Source organism: Harpia harpyja, chromosome 12 (assembly GCF_026419915.1).
Source record: "Harpia harpyja isolate bHarHar1 chromosome 12, bHarHar1 primary haplotype, whole genome shotgun sequence".
NCBI lineage: Eukaryota > Metazoa > Chordata > Aves > Accipitriformes > Accipitridae > Harpia > Harpia harpyja.
The window spans coordinates 35,219,019-35,241,260 of NC_068951.1; the positions used below are offsets into that span (position 1 = coordinate 35,219,019).

The following is a 22,242-nucleotide window of genomic DNA, read 5'->3' on the forward strand; positions in this document are numbered from 1 at the left end:
CATTGAGGTGGAACTTGGATGGAAAATAATACTGCTTTAATATTTGATTCAGGTAGAAATTTCACGAAAAAAACGTGTAAAGGATAACATTTTGGACATCAGAAGAGTGAAAGCATTGTAACAGGTCTACCTGCTTCTGTGACACATTTATACAACATAACACAGCGCTTCACATTTTGAGAAGAGGTGACCAAGTTTTTCGAAAGCTTGATTATCAACAACTCTCAAGAGAAAACAATTAAATAACTTGCATGCTAAGTATTCCTGAAGATCTGACCATTTCTTGTGAGTGATTTTCCTGTCTACTTCAAACCATGACCTCTCTCACTCGTGTTCTTCCTATTTACCCTCCTGTCCTGTTGTGGTGTGGGGAAGTGAATGAGCAGCTGTGTGGATGCTTGGCTGCTAGCTGAGGCCAACCCACTGCAATTAGCAATCTTTTGAGGAAGTCCACATGTAGGTCTGTAAGTGGCTTCACATCTTTATTTTTATATTTTCACATGTTTAGTTAGGTGTATGCTACTTGCTATGACTGCATAGGGAAAGGGTGTGAGCACATGGTTTTATGTGCACACAATTATGTGTTCACTATTACAGATGTAAGCACTTATCTTTACAGTCCAGGTAGTACAGTAGTTTGAAATATATACTTAAAGCTACAAATTAGTAGCAGAGGCTTTGTTAAAACAGACCAATAATTTCTAGGAATTTCAACTGCAGAAACACCTGTTCAGTACCTCCAATAAACAGATGACAGGGGAAGCTGTTGTAGTCTACACTATATGCCACTGGAAAATGTTTAAGATCAATAAATGTTTTAAAATAACAAATAGCAACAAAGTTACCAGCTTATTACCAGTGCCTAAAAATTAACCCCTTCAGAACTACCAACCTTTCCAGAACTGTCCAATTAAATCTGAAAAACTGGATAGCGATGAACTTTTCACTAATTTTTTTCTCATCTTCATCTGAAGTATGTAGCTATAATTGATACTTTCAGTAAAAATACCCCTCTCTTTCATATATTTAACAGTAACTATTTTTTGTGATTTTAACCACCTCCATCAGTTCTAAACATTAATCTTATAAAATTTTACTTACCGTACAATTTCTTCAGTTTGTTGACTTACAGTTATTCTTCCAACAAATCTATGAAAGATGGCCATGTGTTAGAAAAATCTACATAAAGACTAAAAAATGTAAAAAACTCCTCCATATTTACAGAAAAGTTATTAATGGCTCACAAGTACAAAATAATCAACTTTTATTAACAATCAAACTAAAACAATATGGCAACACTGGCAATAATTTTACAAGAGATATTTAACAACAGAAACATTTATCCTTCAAAAGAACAGTCATTTGAGAAAGCCTATTAGGTTTCACTAATAAAACCACAAAAGAAAGAAATAATTCCTCAACAAATGTAAGTTAGCATATTATCCATCAGAAATAGTAATTTTTCATTTAACAAAGCCAATCTACTGTGCTTTTAAAATCTGACACTTGCATATTTAGCAAGACCCCAGCTACAAATAGGGACATAAACTTCTATAGTAATTGTACCTTAACTTGATGTTCTCTACAAACTGAACTAAAGATCAAATATTTGAACAGCTGTTCAAATCTAAGCATCTTAGTTTTTAAGAATTTAATATTTCTCAACGATCCCAAAGCTTACTTAAGAATAGCTTCTGTGATACACTTGGATTTTGAAAACTACTAGTTGATAGCTACCATTTTCCATTACACAATTCAGGAGGAACTTGGATGGGAATATAACTTTTGTTACCTATGATGCTGTTTTACAGAGCCTAGGGCATTGCTTGCTGATGTTAAAAGCTGAAATGAAGTACAGTCAGATACAATGGTTTTAATCTAAATTTCTGCTGCTGAAGAATGGAGTTCAAATCTTCTCTTAAGCACAAGCAAAATAAACATGACCAACACATATCCTTAGAATTAACATAAGCTTACAACAATTTTCTACAGTTTGAGTTAATTCCATTAAAAAATATACTATATAGTACTGAAATCTCCTGGCAGAATCTTACACACTCCTTCTCCAACCTGCTCACACTCATAGGCCATATAATTCTTTAAAAACTGGAAATGAGTTTACTAGTTAGAACAGAAATGTACATAAGTGTCATGATTAAAATACAAAAGGTAAATATTATCCTGTAACTTCTGATTTACTACTGAAATAATCAAACTTAACTTGTCACTTGCAACTTTCAGTAAGTACATATGTATAAGCACACTGATTATTATAACCTAAAATTTAAGCAGATATCTGAAGCTATTTTAATCCCAGCAAGACCCATAACATTCCTAATATTAAACACTTCATTTTGATTTAATTTCGAAACCTCTATTAGTAAAGTGATACCTGTATAGATCCGCTTCTGGCTGCTGACATTCTATAACAGCTACAAGTTTGTCCAGGTTGGCAACAGACTGTAACACTGCTGTTTCTGGGACTGCAACATGTGTCTGTAAAACAGTGTCCATTAAGTTAATCATACAGGACTACCCGGTTGGGGGCGGGGGGGGTGGGCAGGGGTGTGGTGGGGGTGGGGTGTGGTATTTCAACAGGCTGAAATAAAAATAGCATCACAAATTAACTACATTCTATTTCATAGCAGTAACCCAGACCTTAAGATTTGTCTCTCCATCCAAACTTGCAGTAGTAACATGGCATGAACCATCAACTCGATCAGATGACAGAAGCACCAGATCTGCAGGAAAAGTCTCATCTTTGGCTACTCTGACAATGTCCCCCACCTAATGAAGTGAACACAAATGAGAAGTGCACAAACAGAGTTTTAAAAGAGAAGAATTCATTTCAGCATTGTTAACGAATTATGATGAAACAGGCCACAATGATTACTAATGAAACAAGAGCTTTAGCTATGTGATAGAAACACAATTTTCAATTTGTCCTTAGGCACATACCCGAATGTTTTTAGATCTAGTTTTTACAAGGCCACCACTTCGAACAACATAAACTGGAGCACCATTTACTTCATTGTCTGCTTTATGTCGTAGCCAGTCTTCATAACCCTGTGGAAAACATATGAATTTATTTTTCGAGCAAGAAACCTATAAAGCATTAACAAATATCTTCTAAGCAAACATGTCTGCTGCATAGCCTGAATACAGTTACTAACTTCTCTTGAGTTTCTACTACAGCTGTTACTCAAGAACCTGGGAAACCTCTTAATTTTCACTTACCTTACACAAATAAGTAAGGGCAAATAAAGTAGCAGAAGTGGTGAAGAAACTTAACAGTCCCATGTTCTGTTAAAACAAACAGGCAGTGACATTTTCTGCTGACAAGATGAACATTCATGTACTCATTCAATCTTTTATCTATGTGGATTAATATACCACAAAACTGGGAACAGCCACTCCCAGTCTCTCTTAGGGATTTTTTTTTTTTTTTTTTTAAGAGAAGTAACAGACTGAAATTACTTCCTCACATCACACCACATAGCACTTCTTAGAGTTACTGCCATTGCCTATGCACGAAATCTTAAGAGTTCTTAATTTTGTATGACTTGCTGTTCACACATCAGCTCTGTATAGCAAGAGAAAAGGACTGAGAAGGTTTTAGTTCTTTGTGAGTCCTAATGCAACAGTTCACAGCAACTGAGTTTTTAATGGATAAATTAAGCAGTCTTCCTTTACTGGGTATTTGACACTTCTTTAAGCACCCTTTATCCCACGCACACACACATGCAAACATCCATGAGAGTGAATCCAGGTATATTATTCCCCTCCTGTTTTCCTAAACTATCAATACATTGCTTATTTAATCTAACAGCGTGATTGTCAATAGCATGATCTCTGATTCCCAAGTCTAGGTACTGTTTGGAAAGGCCCATAAGCAAGCACAAGAAATGGATCAGCCTATGCAGGAAGTTCAACTGCCTCTTACATCCTGGCAAGACTCCTACAACTAATTTGCAGTAAGAGAGACAGTTCCTAAAATGTTTTTCTGAAGGTATAAAAAATGTGAAAGAGTTAAAATCACTTCCTTGGAAGTTTTTAGACAGAAGAAGGGGGCCCTCTGAAACAGCACGCATAATCCCAACTCATCCTAGAACGTTACAAATATTATATATGAATGTCATAACACAAAGAGTACTAATGCAGATGCAGTTTGGAGAATTCTGCAGTTGACTGGAGTTTGGAGGAAAGTTATATGATGAATTCAGCATGTTAAAAGTATAGTTCTGCAGTTCTACCTTCACGCACCTCCACTGTTACTAGCACAAATGAGTAGGGACAGCACAACTGCATAGGTGGGAGAGGGGGAAGTTTTATATGCCAACTGCTTAAAAATAGATAATTAAGAAGTGTGTAGTAATAGCAGCCACGCAGACAGATACTGCAAAATCAGAATCCTAAAACCCCTAAGTAAGACTCTTTAGGAGTCCTTCCTAACCAGTATGAAAAAGCAAGAGTGAGTACCTACAGCTCCTTGTTAAAGGTGACTGACAGAAGAAAACAAGAACTAACATCCAGTAACCTTGGGGCATCTGTCTCAAATCTGAACAGCTGAGCAATACGGGCATTTGGCAAAGAACTGAAATTTACCTTCTTTAGAAAGTACAGATTTCAGCGCTTTCTCCATCTGACACCTATTGCCTGCAACACAAGGGTGACACCTCACACCAGGGAATTCTTAAGAGCCAACTTACTGTGGTCAGTTTAAATTCCCCCAAAATTTATCTACTGCGGCATTTTTTGAAAGAGTTCCTTATCCTCACTTGCAAATATTGCAAAAATACTGTTAAAAAGAAAGATGCAATAGGAACACAGGCAATGTTGCTTAATTGCATGAACAGAAACTAAAGATTAAAATCCCTCAATTAAATTATATTCTTAAGTCCTCCTTAAATAACTGCAGCAACATACTTGAGAAAAGGACAAAATTAAAACAGGCCTGCATATTATATTACCAGGTTTTTCATTCTTGGTTTAGGTCTATATTTAATCAAAATCTGCAAACTAGTTTTTTCCAATTTACCTGACAGTCATGCAAACATCTGTGTCCAATGAGCTTGTTTTCTAAATACCTATGAACTTACTGAAATGAACTAAGTTCCCTAAAGTTCCTTAGGAAATACCTTTATTTTGTTGTATTTTGGTTTGGGTTTTTATAACTTTTATTTTTGTTTTATTTTTATTTATTTTATTTTCTAATTCTGGACTCCTCTGAGGACTGCATACACATCTTCACAGGCATAAGGAGGGAAGTGCTCTGGCTAACAAGATAGACAAAATGACACAGCATAAGTTGCATCACTTTGCAGTCCTGTATGTCCTTCTTCTGACCTAGGTGTAATTACATTTCTAGGAAGAAAAAGTTCTATCTCCTTGGCTGAGATTAAAATAAGGCTGAGTTTTGAGGTTGCTAGAGGTGTCACATTAACTGGCCTTCTGGAAGCAGGGAAGAGTTTTTCCACCCAGTGCTAAGCTTCTCAAACCCAGATATGGTTAATGCTTCTATTTTCCCCCTTCATCTTTTGAAAGACTACTAAGTTACAGTTTAACATTTATCCTGATGTAACTTTGTACAGAACCAGTGCCCTGCAGCTTTCAAAAGGGGTTTCTTCCCGTAAAATCTACTCCCTATTCCACTTCAGGTTCGAAAGATAATGGGAGCTGGTTTTGAGACCATGCTGGGTATCTTCCCCTCTGCATTCCAACAAAAGATTTGTCTTTCTTCCTCGTCTAGGGGCAGCCTGTTGGAAATAGCACACTGAATCGTCTTTACAAGATAACAGCTTGTGAATACTGTTTGCCTACTTTGCAGCAGGTAGGATAAACACGAGAGTCCATTAGATCAGTTTAGGTAGTTCCAATAGTCCTTGCAGAGACACCGAGACAATCAGAAAAACTCTTGATGCTTGGCAAGTCATGAATGATTTGAAACTACTAGAAGGAATGACAGAATGTCTGTTCTTTGCAATTGATGGTAAGATACTTATACTTACCAATATAAGATTGGACAACTGGAAACAAGGTGGTAGTAGACTATTTTGGACAATTTTAGACTTACACAAGTCCAACTTCTTTCTGGAAAAAAATTTCTAATATTTCTAACCAAGCTGCACAATCTCTTTCAGTTCACACAGCTTTAAGGGATGTTTTCCATTGCCTACTTAAGACTGTAGCTCTTGAACGTGTGATTTTTTTGGGGGGTGATGATAACAACTGCAATTGAAAAGGATTAGGGCACTCTACGTATACAAATTGCACAGCAACAAGATGAAATGTTAGTTCAAATATTATTCCAGCATTAAGATCCCCTCTGCCCCAAACACTATTCTATCCCTTGAAAGCTAGAGCTGTTTTTATTTTGCCCTATTTCAGAGTGGCTTTGGGTCTTACAGGCACAGAAGACAAATTGAAATGCCAGTTGTAGCTCTGTAACAGTCTCCTGCTTACTTTTCAGTTGCTATGACTGCATCTCTTCCCCAGACAGCACTGTCAAACCCTTTGAAGGGGACAGTTCCTGAAAATTACGTCCCTGCAGAAGAGACTGTAGTTTCTATCCACATCACCTCTTTATTTATGTGCTTGTTTCTTTCTCCTCTTGCTTTAAGGGTTTAAAGAAAACAGAAGATTTTTTTTTTTCTTTCTCTCCCCCCCCGCCTTTTTTTTTTTAACCTTCTCCTTCCAGGGGCTCTAGGTCTTAGTAGGATGTAGTATGGTGCTTGAACAACATTTCTATTAAACTTCTATTAAACATACTTAGAAGATTTTTCTTACTTCAAGTGCTATAAAGTACTCCAAAATGTTTTATGCAACCAAAAAAAGGAAAACAAAACCAGAAGCTTTCTAAACTGGACCTTTTACCTGATACAGGATTACAGTTAATTTTATGCCATGAAACATACTCCTCAGGGCAAAATTTGCTTCTTAACTACTGACAAACATGGATTGCACCACTGCTTCACCTATCCAAGCTCCTTTCTCAGTGTGTCATATGGGAGGATTGGTTTTAATATGCAGCGAGGTGTGCCAAAGGAATAAGTGAGGAGCTTTCAGAAAAGGTCTTATAAAAAGTGACATGTAATGTTTAGACAAAAATGCTGTCTGACAGTCATTCACTGTCCATTTAAGGGTACCGCAGCGAGTCACTAAGGGCTTGACAACTAACCAAAATGCTCAAGTTCAAGCATCTAACAAGAAACATTAAATAAAAAAATCCCTTCTAAAAATGACACCTTTTTAATTTATTTTTAGTATCTAAACATTATCTTGGTCAGACTTTGTTAAGTAACTTCACCTTAGAAAGACTTCATGGGACAAGATTTTTCCCATTTACCTGTTTTATGGCTGTCACAGTTATGACAAAGAATAATGGCAATCCACTGGTAATAGGACTGGTAGGGGTATCTATCATGAGCTGGAAGAGAAGAAAATATGAAAGTTAGCCCAAATTATATTTGTACCTTCCAAAAAACCCAATGAAGCAAGATGACAACTAGTTTCCAAACTCCTCATTATAACCTGTGAGTATTTTTACTGCACTTTCTGCAGTATTTCTGGAGCAAAACTCCATTCCTGACACCTAAATAATACCTGTCAATAATGATGCAAACAAAGGTTCTAGGGCATAGAACAGACTTAATCACAATTGTAATGCATGTGCCAATTTTAAGAGTCCTTAGTAAAAGGAAGCTATGTTTTCATCCTACAAAGATGAATTCAAAAGTATATTACAAAGGAAAGAAATCTGCATTTCGTGAAGCTCTTTCAATACTCTATACGATCTACTGCTTAACAGCAATGTAGAGTATAATAACCTCCACTTCAGAAGTGAAAATAAAGTTAAAAATAGTAATTTCCAACAGTTTAAAGAACACTCTTTCTTAGACTCCTCCTTTCTGGTTCCCCCAAGTTAACATGCAGTTTTTACAATTTGTGCTATTATTGCTGGCATGCCAAAAGTGCAGTGTATACACTAAAATTCTGTATGTGAGGGGGATATTAGTGGTTCTCCTCTGCTGCAGGAAAAAACCAACATGGTCAAGTGCTGCAAAGAAAATATGCACAAGAACTATTCAAAACCACAGACACTGATTTGATCCACTTTACCTGAGACTTATGGCATTGCTTTGGGAACCATTAAAGAAGAAAAAAAAAAAATATAATCATACATGAAGTTTACTCTGTTAAGAGCCAAGAACCTCACAGAGAAAATAGATTATGCCACCTTACAACACATGCATGAGCTTCCCCCCCCCCCCCCAAAACACAGACAATTTATAGAATACAACAAAAATTAGATCTAGCCTGCAATACTGTCTGCTCTTCAACTAGCATTGCAATTTCAGCTTGGCAGCATGTTGTCCAAGAAAACCCATGCCAAAAGCATCCGATTTTTGGCTGGATAGGGTTAATCACGACTTTTCTGCCATCTACACTCTCCTTCTTTCTCAAGAGAGGCTCATATGTGAAAATGGAGCAAGTTTTGTGCTGGTGGAATCGTCATGGCAGCCTGCTCCTTTTGCCTCTTTCACCAGAACACCATGGCCCTTTGCCTGCTACGCAGCTGGACGTGCATTCATCACACAACTGGCACGAAGCCTCATGCGAACAAAAGGCAGTCTGTCACCATGTTTCTGGCATGCATATGTGTGGTGAACAATGTGGACTGGATTGTGCTGCATGTTTAAATCACACAATGAGAACTTGCCCCAGCTCTGTCATCCCCAGTGGAATAGGGTGGTAATGACAGACACTGCATCTTGGTCAAATGAGATTCATATGACAGAGAAGATACCATGGTGATCAACTTTTAAAGGCACCTTTGCCTTATAAAGAGAAAAAAATATTAGATATTAATGAACTCCCAAATGGGATTTGAATAAAACCAGAATTCCGTTCTAACAAATGAACAAAAATGACTGCAGCTTTTCTCTTGTTCGGTTTCCAAGAGTACAGACATATAGACAAGACATTTCCCATACAAATTAGGGCATCCACTCGAGTCACGAACTGGGAGAAGAACAGGATTACATTCTGAATAGAAGTTCTGCCTTTAGATCCATATTTACTCATGGACACCACATTTAGATATTACTGAAGCCTAACAGTTTGAAAGGAATGTTCAAAATTGAACTAAAAAGGTAAATTTGCATTAAAAAGAAAGAAAAGCTTTAAAGACGCAACACCGTCTGTGGTTACTTTAAGTAACGTTTATGTTCCATCTCCAGCATGCCCCCATCTTCCTTATGATACAGTATGTTAAACAGCATGAAACATCATAACAGGAATGACAAAGACAATATTATTAACTAGGAAGATGGGATGGGCAACGCATTCTGTTAGACTAAGTTAGAACCATATGACTTTAGTAACTCCCAACACAGGAATTTTCAGCCTATTAGAAAGCTCATTCTTTCTAAATGTGAAAGAACAAGAGTAAGGGACACAGGAGGCAATGGATTAAAAATTGCGCAACTGGCCCTGCTACTGACATTTTGCATAATCACAGACAAATCTTATGAACTCTTCAGTATTCCTGATTTTTGTCCAATGAAGCACCATCCTTTTCAGATGCATACCGCAAATGTTGGTTAATCACTGTGGAGGGCTGTACATGCTCAACGCATGCTATTTTGTAACGAAAGAAAAGTTTGTGTACCCCAAAAATCTTGTCTCAGATATCGATTGGTCTTTCAAAAGTTATTCTCTCTCCTTACAACTTTTCTCCCACTTATTCTTTATCTACTAAGTCTGCAATGGCTCAACAGAATTCAAGTACTACTACAGAGTTGGAGGTGCAAACATCACAGAAAATTTACAGACTGTTATAATGTACTTGTGGATGTTCTTAATTAGAAGAAATATACTCTGCTACAAAAGCCACAGTAATATTTCTGACCTATACTGTATCAACAACAGCACTAACTGATGTCTTCAAAACTCACAAACTGTCAATCCTAGCTGTAAATCTTCATGTGTTCATTTTATCTGAACACATTGAATTTGAGGATCTTAGAACTGTGTGACAATAGTGTGTTGATTTACAAAAGCAAGATTCCACCTACAATGAGTATATGCACTAATCTATGCTCAGCTCAAGAGCAAGCATACTGCCCAATTTGATGCAAGTGAACTTGAACCTCTGCATTTCTGCGCACTAATGTCCAAGAAGCATTTAAAAATGCACAGCGTAAAACTCCTGGTTTATTCAAACACCACCAACATCCACAAAAATCAAAAAAGCGCATTTGAACAGATTTAAGATTGTATTTTGAGGCAGACAATTGAGTCTCTGTGCTGAAAGTGCAATGGACTCTGAAGCTGCACGCTTAAATATATTAGCATTCATGAAGATAAAACTTAAAGACAGTACTTAAATTTGGACATGATTTTTTTAAAGTTTTTTTCCTAGAGAATCTGGAAATGTGTTGTTTTTATAGACAGAATATGCAAGTAGAGAAGTCAAATTCAGAATGAAAATCAGTGGCAGAATTTACAACATAAATTGCAATTCCCTGAGTAGTATTCAACTTACCTGAACCAAAAATATAATCAGAAAATAAAAGTTGGCTACTCTTCTGAACTGCTCAAATAAGTTTTTTGGAACAAAATTCCACACTGTATACTGAAGGGAAAAAAGGGAGAGAGAGAATAACAGTTTTGACATACTGAACAATTTTTCAGTGAAACTCTCTTAATCTACATCTTTTCATTTTCCATCTCCCCGCCCCTAAACCTTCTTGCCCTACTCCCACACAGAACTGCTGTATCCAATTTCCACCCCCCCCCCCCCCCCGCACCCCCCCAAGTACAGCTAGCGGGGAAGCAGGAGTAGCAACTGCACTGCCTTTACAGTCAAAGTTTTACATGTTCTCGTACCAACTGGGATAGGAGCAGCTGGAGTCATTTGGCTGCTTGTATCCTGGGTAGCAGAGGAGAAATTAATTCTTGCAGCTGTAACTTTCTCTCTTACACTAGAGCAACAAGACACATCCCCACCATCAGTTCTATTGATTCCAATCCAAGGTCACACTAGGAGGGAATCTGCAATTGCAGTCCATTGCTGATATATTTTATGCAGAGTACTATCTTACACTTTGGCTATTTTATAAATCCTCACAACCAGCTTCATCCTTCCTTTTAAGCAGTTCTGTGCATCACATCCAGACATAGGCAACACTGCTGTAACATCTACTTTTCTTCAGAAATTCTGACCAACATGCTTAATTGTTCTGTACTTAGTCAGGTTCTGAGGAAAGAGGGATGAGAGCAGGAGAAAAACTACATAGGAAGCCACCTATCTTTTTCCTCAAAAAAGTTTAAAGCTTGTTTCATTTTGAATATTATATATGTAACATTAGACACAATACACACATGCACATTTGCTACACAACTTCTTAAATAACATATCAAGTGGTTTTCCCATGACAAATTGATTCCTTACCTTGGATGATATGATTCTGTTGTCCGCAAACTTCTGAGGAACATAATGGCCATGCTGGGGAAAACGATTTGCTATATAAATAGTTCTTGTATCGCTTTGATGTGGTGGGTCAAAACCCTAAAACACAAAATCAAAAAAAAAGATGATCAAGAAAGACTATTTTATTAAATGTAGTTCTGTAAAATTGTTATCTCTGTGCTGAAAAATGATATCCAGGTATCAAGTAGCAGTTTTAGAATAGCAGCTTTTGAATGGGAAACAAAATTAACGTGTAAATTAAAGTCTGCTGTGTCCAAAGAATTTTCAAAAATCGGGAAGAAAATAATCATCTCAATTTTGAGGTTGTGTACTCATTCTGGAAAATGAATGAAAAAATCCTAAGTCTCAAAAAGGATAGAGAATACTTGCTATCATGCAAACTTGAAGCTCTGTGAAACTTAAAAAAGAAGAAACAGAAATGGAGATGAAACATACATATATTACAGAACCTCACAGTCAATCTCATGATAACCCTAATAAAACAGATTATGAGAAAAGGTCAAAACAAGTCACAATAGTATGCTATAACAACTGGATTTTGAAAAGATTCTCACCAGCTTAAAAACAAAAGTATGTGCATCTGACTAGACAACAGTATTTTTCCAAACAAGTTCTATCTCCGAGAACTAACATTTTGTCTAACGTCAAATGCGATTTCCTGACATTACCACCAATTCACACATGAGGGGTAGCAACACTAAAAGCAAACTCATTAAAAAAAAAAGATACTCAGAAATACTTATCAGCAGTTCCCTGCCAAAACAGATCTGAGTGAGGTCCCTTGGAACCAAAGCCCTGTTTCAGGTCTAATGGTCAATATTTTCATCAACTGCCTCTGCAAGGGGAAGGGGAACACAGACGTTAAATTTGCAGATGACACCACCTCAGGACTGCAAGAACACCAAATGACAAGAAAAGATTCAAAATCATCTTGACCAACCAGATGCATGGAAGCCTGAAAGATACAGCTCTTAGACACAATTAACTGCATCTACAAAAAGAGAACAAAAGCCCATACAAGAGTTCTGTAGAAAAAGAACAAAAGGCTATAGCTGATCACAGGCTGAATGTGAGTCAGTAATGCCATGCCACCAAGGAAAAGGCCTTCAGTACTAAGGAGGCTGGAGGAGGAGTGGGAGGTACAGTTGAAGCACTGTGAACCAACTGGACAGCATCCAGAGGAGTGGAACATGAGTGTCATGCTTTAGGCCCAGCCAGCAATAAAGCACCATGAGGCCGCTCACTCACTCCTCACCCACCGTGCGATGGGGAGGAGAAAATATAATGAAAAGCTCGTGGGTCAAGACAAGGGCAGGGAGGGATCACTCACCAATTATGGTCACGGGCAAAAAAAAGACAGACTCAACTTGGGGAAAAAAAACCAGAACCAATTTAATTTGTTACCAATCAAATCAAAACAGGATAATGAGAAGTAAAACCAAATCTTAAAAACACCTTCCCCGCACCCCTCCCTTCTTCCTGGGCTCAACTTCACCCCTGATTTTCTCTACCTCCTCCTGCCAGCAGCACATGGGGACAGGGAATGGGGGTTGCAGTCAGTTCATCTACACATTGTCTCTGCCGCTCCTTCCTCCTCACACTCTTCCCCTGCTCCAGCGTAGGGTCCCTCCCACAGGAGACAGTCCTCTACGAACTTCTCTGGCGTAGGTCCTTCCCACGGGCTGCAGTTCTTCACGAACTGCTCCAGCGTGGGTCCTTTCTGCAGGCTGCAGTCCTTCAGGAGCAGACCGCTCCAGCACAGGCTTTCCCATGGAGTCACAGCCTTCTTTGGGGGCATCCGACTGCTCTGGCGTGGGCTCCTCCCCGGGCTGCAGGTGGGCATCTGCTAGCCCGCCCCCCCCCCCCATGGGCTGCAGGAGGACAGCCTGCCATCTCACCACGGGCTGCAGGGGCACCCCCTCCTCCGGCGCACCTCCTCCCCCTCCTTCCTCACTGACCTTGGCTTCTGTGTAGGGGTTTCTCACACATTCTGATCCCGCTACCCGCTGCAGGTTCCCCTTTTTAAACACGTTATCCCAGAGGCGCTACCACCACCAGTGACTGGATTGGCCTTGGCCAGCAGCAGGTCCAACTTGGAGCCAGGGAAGCTTCTAGCAGCTTCTCACAGGAGCCACCCCTGTAGCCCCCTCCCCCACTACCAAAACCCTGCCACACAAACCCGATACAATTAGCCACAAGAGATCCTGAAAACATGACATATAACACAAGGCTGAACAATACAAAAAGCAAAGAGCAAAGAAATTAGAGTAGTTTAGCCTAGGGGAGAGGATACTTGGGATATACTAGCACATCTTCTGACATGTAAGACTGTTCCACCAAGAAAAGGGGTAATCTGAAGGACTATGAACAACAGAAGTCCACTTAAGTTGCAGCTAGGAAAACTTAGTTTGGATATTGGAAAAATAAACAAAAATTCCTTTCTTATGGAAAGGAATAATTAAAAACCAAAATAAGTCACATGGGAAGGTTGCAATGTCTCTGTAACACAAGGGCTTATATCTAGGTCATTCAAGCCTATCTTTAATTGAGCCTTTCCTGGGGCTACATGACTCACCAGAACCCTTCCTAGCTGTAACGTTCTGACCTGGAGAAGCAGGTGATGGCAAAACAAAACACACAAGACAGTAAAACAGTAATAATTCAGATAACAGGCCAAGAAAATTACTAAAATAAAAACGAAAAAGCTTTAAGACATGGAACAAACTAATGAAATTAAATTTGGAACTGTTAAGTTGTTTGATAGGGAATCAATGACTGTCCAGCAAGTCGCGAATTTCAGCATGAGCGTCACACATTCCTAATCTTGGAACCAACTTTGCACCGTATACATGGTCTCCTTGTTCTTTGATGCCAAGTGGAAGGACAACTGGTGAAACAGCTACAAAGGGCATTACCAATTCCACTACTAGAGGTGAGGAAACTACCTTTGCAGTTGGGTTGCTCCACTAGTGAAACCAGGCTCAGACCTTGATTCTCATCAAATAGAAACTGACACTTCACAGACCTCCAACAGCAGATACCTCTGTACCAGTTAACTGCAGAGGATGATGAACAGTGAGCACAATGAGCTACATAAAAAATGGTTGGTATAACCAATTGAGAATTTTCTTTAACCCACGAATATCTCTAACACAGGGCATTAGGTATGTTCACATTCAGGATGGCATCATTTTAAAGTAAAGGAATAATTTAAAAAGTCCTCTCAAACATACAAATTTTTGTATTTGCCATCATTACTACAGACACATTATGCTTCAGAAAGAAAGAGGTCCAGAAGAAAGAAGGGAGAAAGAAAGGAAGGGGGATTTTTCAAAGAGATTTGAAGGAGAGTAAACTTTAGATGACAAGCAGTGGAAGGCTGCTCTAGTCACATGCTCCAGTGTGAAAGCTTGTTTAAAGATAAGAGTGGAGCAGGGAGACAAAAAGTAGATAGGGGAAACGATGGGAAAAAAGACATAGGATGCCAAAAGCAAAAAGAAAGGAACTTTACAACTTCAAGAAAAGAAATACAAGCATAAAAGTAAGATGAAAAAAATGTACCTGTTAAACAATGACAGAAAATTTAAAAAGAGAACAACGTTTGTAGCAGAAGCATTTTGGATATCTGACATTAGTGACACATAATTTCTAAATCAATCCAGAAGATGCCACAATAAAAGTGTTTTGCAAGCAAAAAAAAATAAGTGCTTAATTAGTGAGACTAGGTACACACCTCTTCCATCTCAGAAAATGTCTGGCACTCACAAAATGCCAGACATCCTCACTTTGGAAAGTCATATTCTACAGGCTGAAAAAATTCCACTCTAAACCAATCAGATGTAAAGCAAGAAAAAAACAGAGAAAGCAAAGAAAGCAACTGGCAGTCTTCTGATGGTGATAAATGCTAATCTCCAAGCCACTTGCTGAAAGTTATTACAAGGTAAATGAAAAATTTCAGAGTGACTAGGGTATTACTGCATTTTTTCCAAAGTATTTATATGCCCTTTTTAGGCCACTCTCTGAGCACCTGAAAGTTGATGAACTTAATGACATTTTTATTATGAAGAGCAAAGGCCTCCACGCAACTCAAGACTAACTGCACAAGCACTTCTATCAGAGGAGAGTACTTCCGCTGAAGAAGACTCAACCGATTAAAAGTGAGGAATCTATCTTCCAAATCAGAATCTCAGACCATACACGTTTACAGGTGCAGTTGTGCAGCTAAACCAGGTTAAAATTGCAGTCTATACAAATTTAACTCTGTTTTGTTGAAATTTACCACGGAGAAAGTGCAGAAGCTGTGCAGTCAGCAGATCTATGGAGATGGCAATGAACAAGCAAGGCAGACTGGGGACAAGAAGCCCTTCAGTTGTCAGAGCTATGGTTGGAAAAGGACACATCCTTGACAACCTTAATGACTTGACTGTAGTCACAGCAGGAAATAAGTGTCACAGATGGGAACAGAACCCAAATTTCTTAAGTTTCATATCTGTAACTATGAAAGATCATTTGGAATTACCCAACAACCCTGTCATCACAGAATTAGCTGGTGAGACTGCAACCAAGCAGATCTCCAGAGAAATTTTAATTACACATCTCTCCAAGGAAAATTCTGCACAGACGTTGAACTTAATTGTTCAAGAATTGAAATGCCTTTAACTTCTCTGTAACTATGGGGCTGGTCACAGATCCTGCTCGTGACACAAAACTGATTTGTAGTCCAAATTTCTGCACAGCAAAGGGACTTTGCATAGCATCTACACACAAGCCAGCAAAGAGGTGCAGAAAGCACACAGTTTCCTAATTTAACTTATTAGACAGTTCTTTCTCTTTCTAATGTCATTATCAAACTCAGCTGCAAAACTAGGGTAACATGCCCTTGTCGAAAGATTTCTGCAGCTAAATAGCATGAGCAGAGTATCCCTAAATTAAATTTTGAGTCTTGCAAAAAGATTCAGTTATCACCAATACCTTTCAACATAAGTTAGTTTTCCTGCAGTTATCTAGTGCAGTGATTTCTACCTAAGTGCATAGATCATTGACTTCGTAACAAATAAAGCTGGGTTTATTACAAAGTCTGATATTTAAGGCTTCTTAATCAGGTGTATTACATGAAACAGCTGTAAATAAAATAAAATTTGACCATAAGATGAAGTGACTAAAAAAAAAAAACAAAAAACACCCTGATCTTTTTCCCCCTTCATGCTGCAAATTAAATCTAAATTTATTGGCTAACGTTCAGCCATTCAGCTGATTTATCAACATAAACCAGGAATTATCTACCCCTGGAATACAGCTCTCATATTTAATCTTTGATACATATCTCCCCAATAGAAATTTTGCACACAGAAATACTTGATGTTTTTGAAAACAGTCTAAACGAATGCCATTTACATACAACACACAGATACTTGAGTCAAGCTGATTTATAAAGCACAAACCAAAATAACTTGGGGGGGGGGGGGGGGGGGGGAGTGATTCGTAGTTATCCTTTTTTATAAATTTGTAATGACTCTAACCAAAGTCATTTTTAGTAAACAGCTTCAGCAGTGATTTTGTTAGTGTTCTGAAAGTTAGACAAAGACATCCTCTGTGTAATAATTAGGCTCCTTTAAAAGAGCATAAAAAAAACATATCCTGGGGAACTGGGGAGAAATTTTTGACTGCAATTTTATGCTATTTCTTTCATGAAAGAAACGGGCTTCAACAGCAACCTCTCCTCCAAATAACTCCCTAAAACAATTGCATGGTCATGCCAATAGCCTGGTGATATTACAAAAGGGTTCACTGTGGAAGAAGTGTTTTATATTGCTGTTGAGGAAGCATTATTAGAATAAACAACAAATTAGGCAACTGGAGAAACAGGCAGAGTAATCAAATGAGAAGAAGCACTATGAAAAAGAACTGTGCAAAGGATGAGACTGCCCTCCCAACACCTGCAAGCGTAAACAAAGAAAAGAAAAAATGCCTTCTCAGTCAACTTGTTGATATAATATACCCTATCTACTGCAGACTCTTATTTCTTCAATACCACTATTAACTTATGGCAGCACACACGTACACCCTCCCCACGCACACGCTCTACAGCAGTGTCAAGTGAGACAGCCGAAATCCGCAAATCTTTCAGCTAGGATTAGTGACATGAGACCAGCACACTACAAATCAATTGCTGTTTCAAGCTTTGCAATACATGCATCAATAATTACAAATCACGTTACAAGCAATTTTTGCTTATGATTTGCATAAAGCTAGTATCCTTTAACATGATCTACTAGTGTTTCTTATTCATCACCCACAGCTTTTACAGGAAAAAAAAAAGAATTATATTTGCTAAAAGAATTTCTGCTATGTGACCAGTTTTCAGTGAAAGGGGTTTGAAAGAAGGAAGTCTCAATTAAAGCCTCTTCTTCCTTTCAAAAACCGTACTGAACACTGCTAAGGAAAGTAGTAGCTCCCCAAAAAGCCCTTTGGACACCACATTCTAATAAAAAAACCCTAACAAACAGAAGAAAACTCAAGCTCAGGAAGCCTTTTTCCTAGGGAGGCGACTGACTGACTGTGGCCACAGAAACAGAATACCACACTTCCTGGCAGATAGCCCAAAAGCCTGCTATTACACTGCTGCCAAGATGTATTTTGAGGAAATGGATTTTCTTGCTTTGGATTTTTTTCTGAATATACATGGAATACTTTTCCCCTTGTCAGATAAGATGATCTATTCACACTCCATGCACATTTTCAGAAGTCTGTGTAAATTTGTACTCAAAACAGTCAGCCAGTAATTCTTTCAGTCACATAACTGGGCAGTAGTCAAACTGAATTTGTCGTATCAAAGGTTAGTGTGAAGGAAGAAACAGCCTCTCACAGCAATTTTTAACACTGCTCTAACAACTAAAGTACTGAATCAACTGAAGCACCCTGAGGTTTACATAGTGCCATGCAGTTTGTTGCTCCTCTTTTGAATATCACTGCAGTAAAGAAATAAAACAGTATTACAAGTCATGCACTATTCATGCAACTTCCTCTTCCTGCTTACTGTACCCAGTCATTTAAAGTATCTGATAACAAATCACATTGTAACCTCCTAAAAGACCTATAAGCAGACTACATTATTTTGTGAAAATAAACACTCTAGGAAACAAGGCCTGAGAAATCATGAAGCAATAATCCTTCCTTTCACAAAGTTAAAAAAAATGCCAAGTACTGTATTTAGAAAAGTCATACTGGTGCTTGGAACAAAGTCATGGTTACACACAGCTCAAGCTGTTCTTATTTTACCTTATTTTGTCAAAATGCCCACAAAAATAACTTGGAAAAATCCCTACTTAAAATTTTAAAAACTACATATCTTCTCTTTATTTATCTACAAAAGTAACAAGCAAGCTAAACTGGCCTCATTCACTGCTAACATACTTCCCCATGCCAGTTTCTCTACCCAGGTGACTGATGCCAAACATACTGGTCTTGTAACATCAATAAAAACAGAAAAGGAAAAGCGAGCTGAGCAGGCAAGTTAGGCTTTCTAATACACCACTCTCAAAGACTTATGACATGTCCGGTTTCCACTACTAGCGAAGAATTTTAACAGAGATTTAGGTACACTGCTTAATTTAGAAATAGCCCAACTTTGCATCAATTAAGGAACCGGCTTTCTTATCCTCTCCTACAATCCAAATCACAGTATTTACAAAGCATAATCCATTTTGGACTTCACATGATAAAACAAACCTAACGCTTTATAATAGCTACTCTTTTGTGACTGTCTTCAACAGAATTTTTTCTACAGGATTATTAGAATTCTTATCCTCTTCATTCAATGTATTTAATTAACCAAATGCCTATAATACATTCCTCATTCGTTGCTTTATTTTAGGATGCTCTCTTTCATACTCAGACACACAGATTATGAAAATTATCAATAATGAACAGATCCAGTGATATTTTTGCTCAGATGCTTTTTGACAGAAAACAGACTTTACAATAAATGTGTCTTCAACTCTAATAAAGCAAGCAATTTAGTTAACATTCACATTCTAATAAGCAAGCCTCAATCTCAGAGAAATGGCTAGTGGCTCCCAAACTACTCTGCAAGGCCATTGTCCTGGTTAAACCACGACAGCCATTCAGTGCTCTCTAAACTTTTTCCTTAAAAAAAATGCATTATGATAAAGTCCAAGAAGTCTAAGAGAAGTTTAGGCTTGACACTATTTGTGGTCCAAAATGTTTGGTCTTCTGCCATGATTCCCAAGGCAGCCCATCACTTTAAACAAGTGGGAATGAAGATGCCTTTGAAGTTCCAACTACACAGTTTTAATTTCAGAACTAACAGTTTTCCTCTGCGGGCTCCAGCAATTAGTTATCCTTATCTGCAGTATCATCTCCCTCCCAAACAGAGAGTAGGCAAGATTTTCAAAGCTGAAGGATGACTTTAGACACCCATTAGGAGGCAACTATAGGGCATCGCATTTTATGAAATAAGAATTGAGATCTCAAAAATCAATAACTGCTTTTAAGAATGCTGCTCAAAGTATATAAAGCACTTCGAACATGGAAAGTGCTACAATTCTTCAATAATCACACAGAAATAGCACTTACTAAACAAAGTCACACTAAGAAATGCAGTATCAGTACCGCAAATGAAACATTCAACACACAAATCCTTCATATACCTTGAATAACCATAGTACCTTAAAACAAATTTTTTTAAAATCTAATTGTATCCTTTCTGCACAGTCCCTGGATTCATTTACATCATTTTATAGCAGAAATATTTTTCTTTGATTTTCAATATTAAATAAGGCATTCAAACCTGTGACAGGTTATGAACTATCACTTAAAATTAGAAAGCAGTTCCAATTTTGTAGCTAGCAATTTCACCATATACAAAAATTATATTTGTCCAGTCCATGACAGGACACGAGATACGTAAGAATCATACATTCCTTCACATGCTTGCATACTATGTGCACTATTATCTTAAAATGAAATGCTCTTTACCCGCTGATTTGAAGAGTCATTTATAAAACTATTTTACACAAGCATGAAGGGCTCCTGTTCTGGGCTACCCATATGACCATTATCCCATATGAATAACGAAACCCACCATTTTCAATACTGAGATTGGTTCTAGTAAGCAATAGCTACTTATGCCGATCAGCTCCTGCACTGCAAGTCTAATTCACATTTTCCCTCAGTATGAAAAAAAAACCAAAACACTTTTCAAAAAATTCTTCCCCCAAACCACCCCTAAATAATAAATGTTAGAGCTTTTTCAAAATGTGTGCCAAAATTATACTGACAATTGCTTTAACAGTTGTTGCTCAACAAATTTCACAGGAAGAGAGTTTAGTTCATAGCTAGAACTGTCTAGCTCTTCCTTTTAATGAGCTTTGATAAAGCCTGCTCTGTAAAAATTAACGTTACAGTTTTGAGTCTACTCCATTCACCAAATATCACTTTAAGTTTTAATTCCATTACAAACATGATTTATGACCTAAGTAACAGTTTAATGTCCTGCTTTCAGACACGTCTACAAACTAGTTTATCCTTAAAGCTTGCTAAATCTTAAGCTTCCTTTCTATTTTGTTGCAATTCTTTTTCCAAGCAGATATGTAAACATCCACAAAAATTAGCATAGCTACCCATAAAACTAGCACAAAAATACACAAAGAGGATAGTAAAGGGTAACAACGTGTAACAAAATATACTTTTTGGTATAAACCATATAAATGTTCTTTCCCTTGTAAAACATTTCGGGATGAAAACAAACAGCTTGCCTTTTGTCCACATCATTATCTCTCCTTCCCATTTACAGGAAAGTTCTCCTTTCCCATGCTTATTTTTACTCAAAGTAAACAAGGAGAAAAAAATCCTCTTAAGTCACAGCATGTGGGAGGTCAAGGAATTGTAGGGTTTTGTTTTTTAAATCACGGTGTAGCTGTCAGTCCTACTTTCTATCTTTTCTACCATGGTCTGTAGTATTGCTCAGTGTTTGTTCTCAACAGCAGTTGAAAAGAGGTTTGTATTAAAAAAAAACCAACCAGACAAAAAAAAACAACCCAACTCTAGCTGCAAATATGTCACCTGTGTTTTGCTGGAAGATATGACCTTGCGTTTACAGAGGCACTTTGTCAGATCTATTTTGCTGCAGTTCTTACTTGCTGGCTTACAATCAGATTTGGTGCTAAAAATTAAAGGAATTTCTTTTTAGAGGTATACTGTAGATACTTTTTTCCCAGTGAAATACTTACAAAAACAGTCATAACTACTGAGGACACCACAATACAATGAAGAAAAACAGATGGCAAGTCACTACTGAAAGGCACAAGTCATGATGCTTTTAATGAAATTTGAACACATTATTATATTTTTCTTTTATAACTCCTATATCTCCACCCCAGAAGAAAGCAAACAAAAGTTTTAATTAACTCAGCCAACCCATCCGAAACTAGAAAAAGCAATACCAACAATATCCAAACCACATGTTGAATGTTATTAAATTCAGCACATATTTACTCGCCTTAGATTATGAATTTTATCTTCTGGTGAGGGTTCAGAGGCAATCTCTTGGCAATAAACAGAGGCATCTACCCTGACCATCCCCCCATTATCACCTACTGACCAGAACACAAAAAGCTTTTGCTCTTTGTCAACAAAATACTACTTTTCTCCCTCAGTCACATACAAACAGACAGCAGCTATTAAGAGAGCAGGATCCTGTTAGTGCAGGAATATCATAACAGTCAATT

General features: G+C 37.8%; 1 protein-coding gene across 10 annotated transcripts in view; it reads right to left on the reverse strand.

Annotated features, from left to right (window-relative positions):
• ATP11B (ATPase phospholipid transporting 11B (putative)) overlaps positions 1–22,242 on the reverse strand; it is a 75,765-nt gene that overhangs the window by 47,843 nt on the left and 5,680 nt on the right. For all 10 annotated transcript variants that reach the window (XR_008237391.1, XM_052802886.1, XM_052802885.1 and 7 more), the window contains exons 2-8: positions 11,456–11,572; positions 10,547–10,636; positions 7,346–7,426; positions 2,959–3,066; positions 2,659–2,787; positions 2,393–2,496; positions 1,102–1,149 (exon numbers count right to left, since the gene is read on the reverse strand). Coding sequence is in view for 9 of the 10 variants with exons in the window: in XM_052802886.1 (XP_052658846.1) it covers positions 1,102–1,149; positions 2,393–2,496; positions 2,659–2,787; positions 2,959–3,066; positions 7,346–7,426; positions 10,547–10,636; positions 11,456–11,572 (677 nt within the window). In the remaining variant the exon portion in view is untranslated. The remainder of the gene's footprint in view (positions 1–1,101; positions 1,150–2,392; positions 2,497–2,658; positions 2,788–2,958; positions 3,067–7,345; positions 7,427–10,546; positions 10,637–11,455; positions 11,573–22,242) is intronic.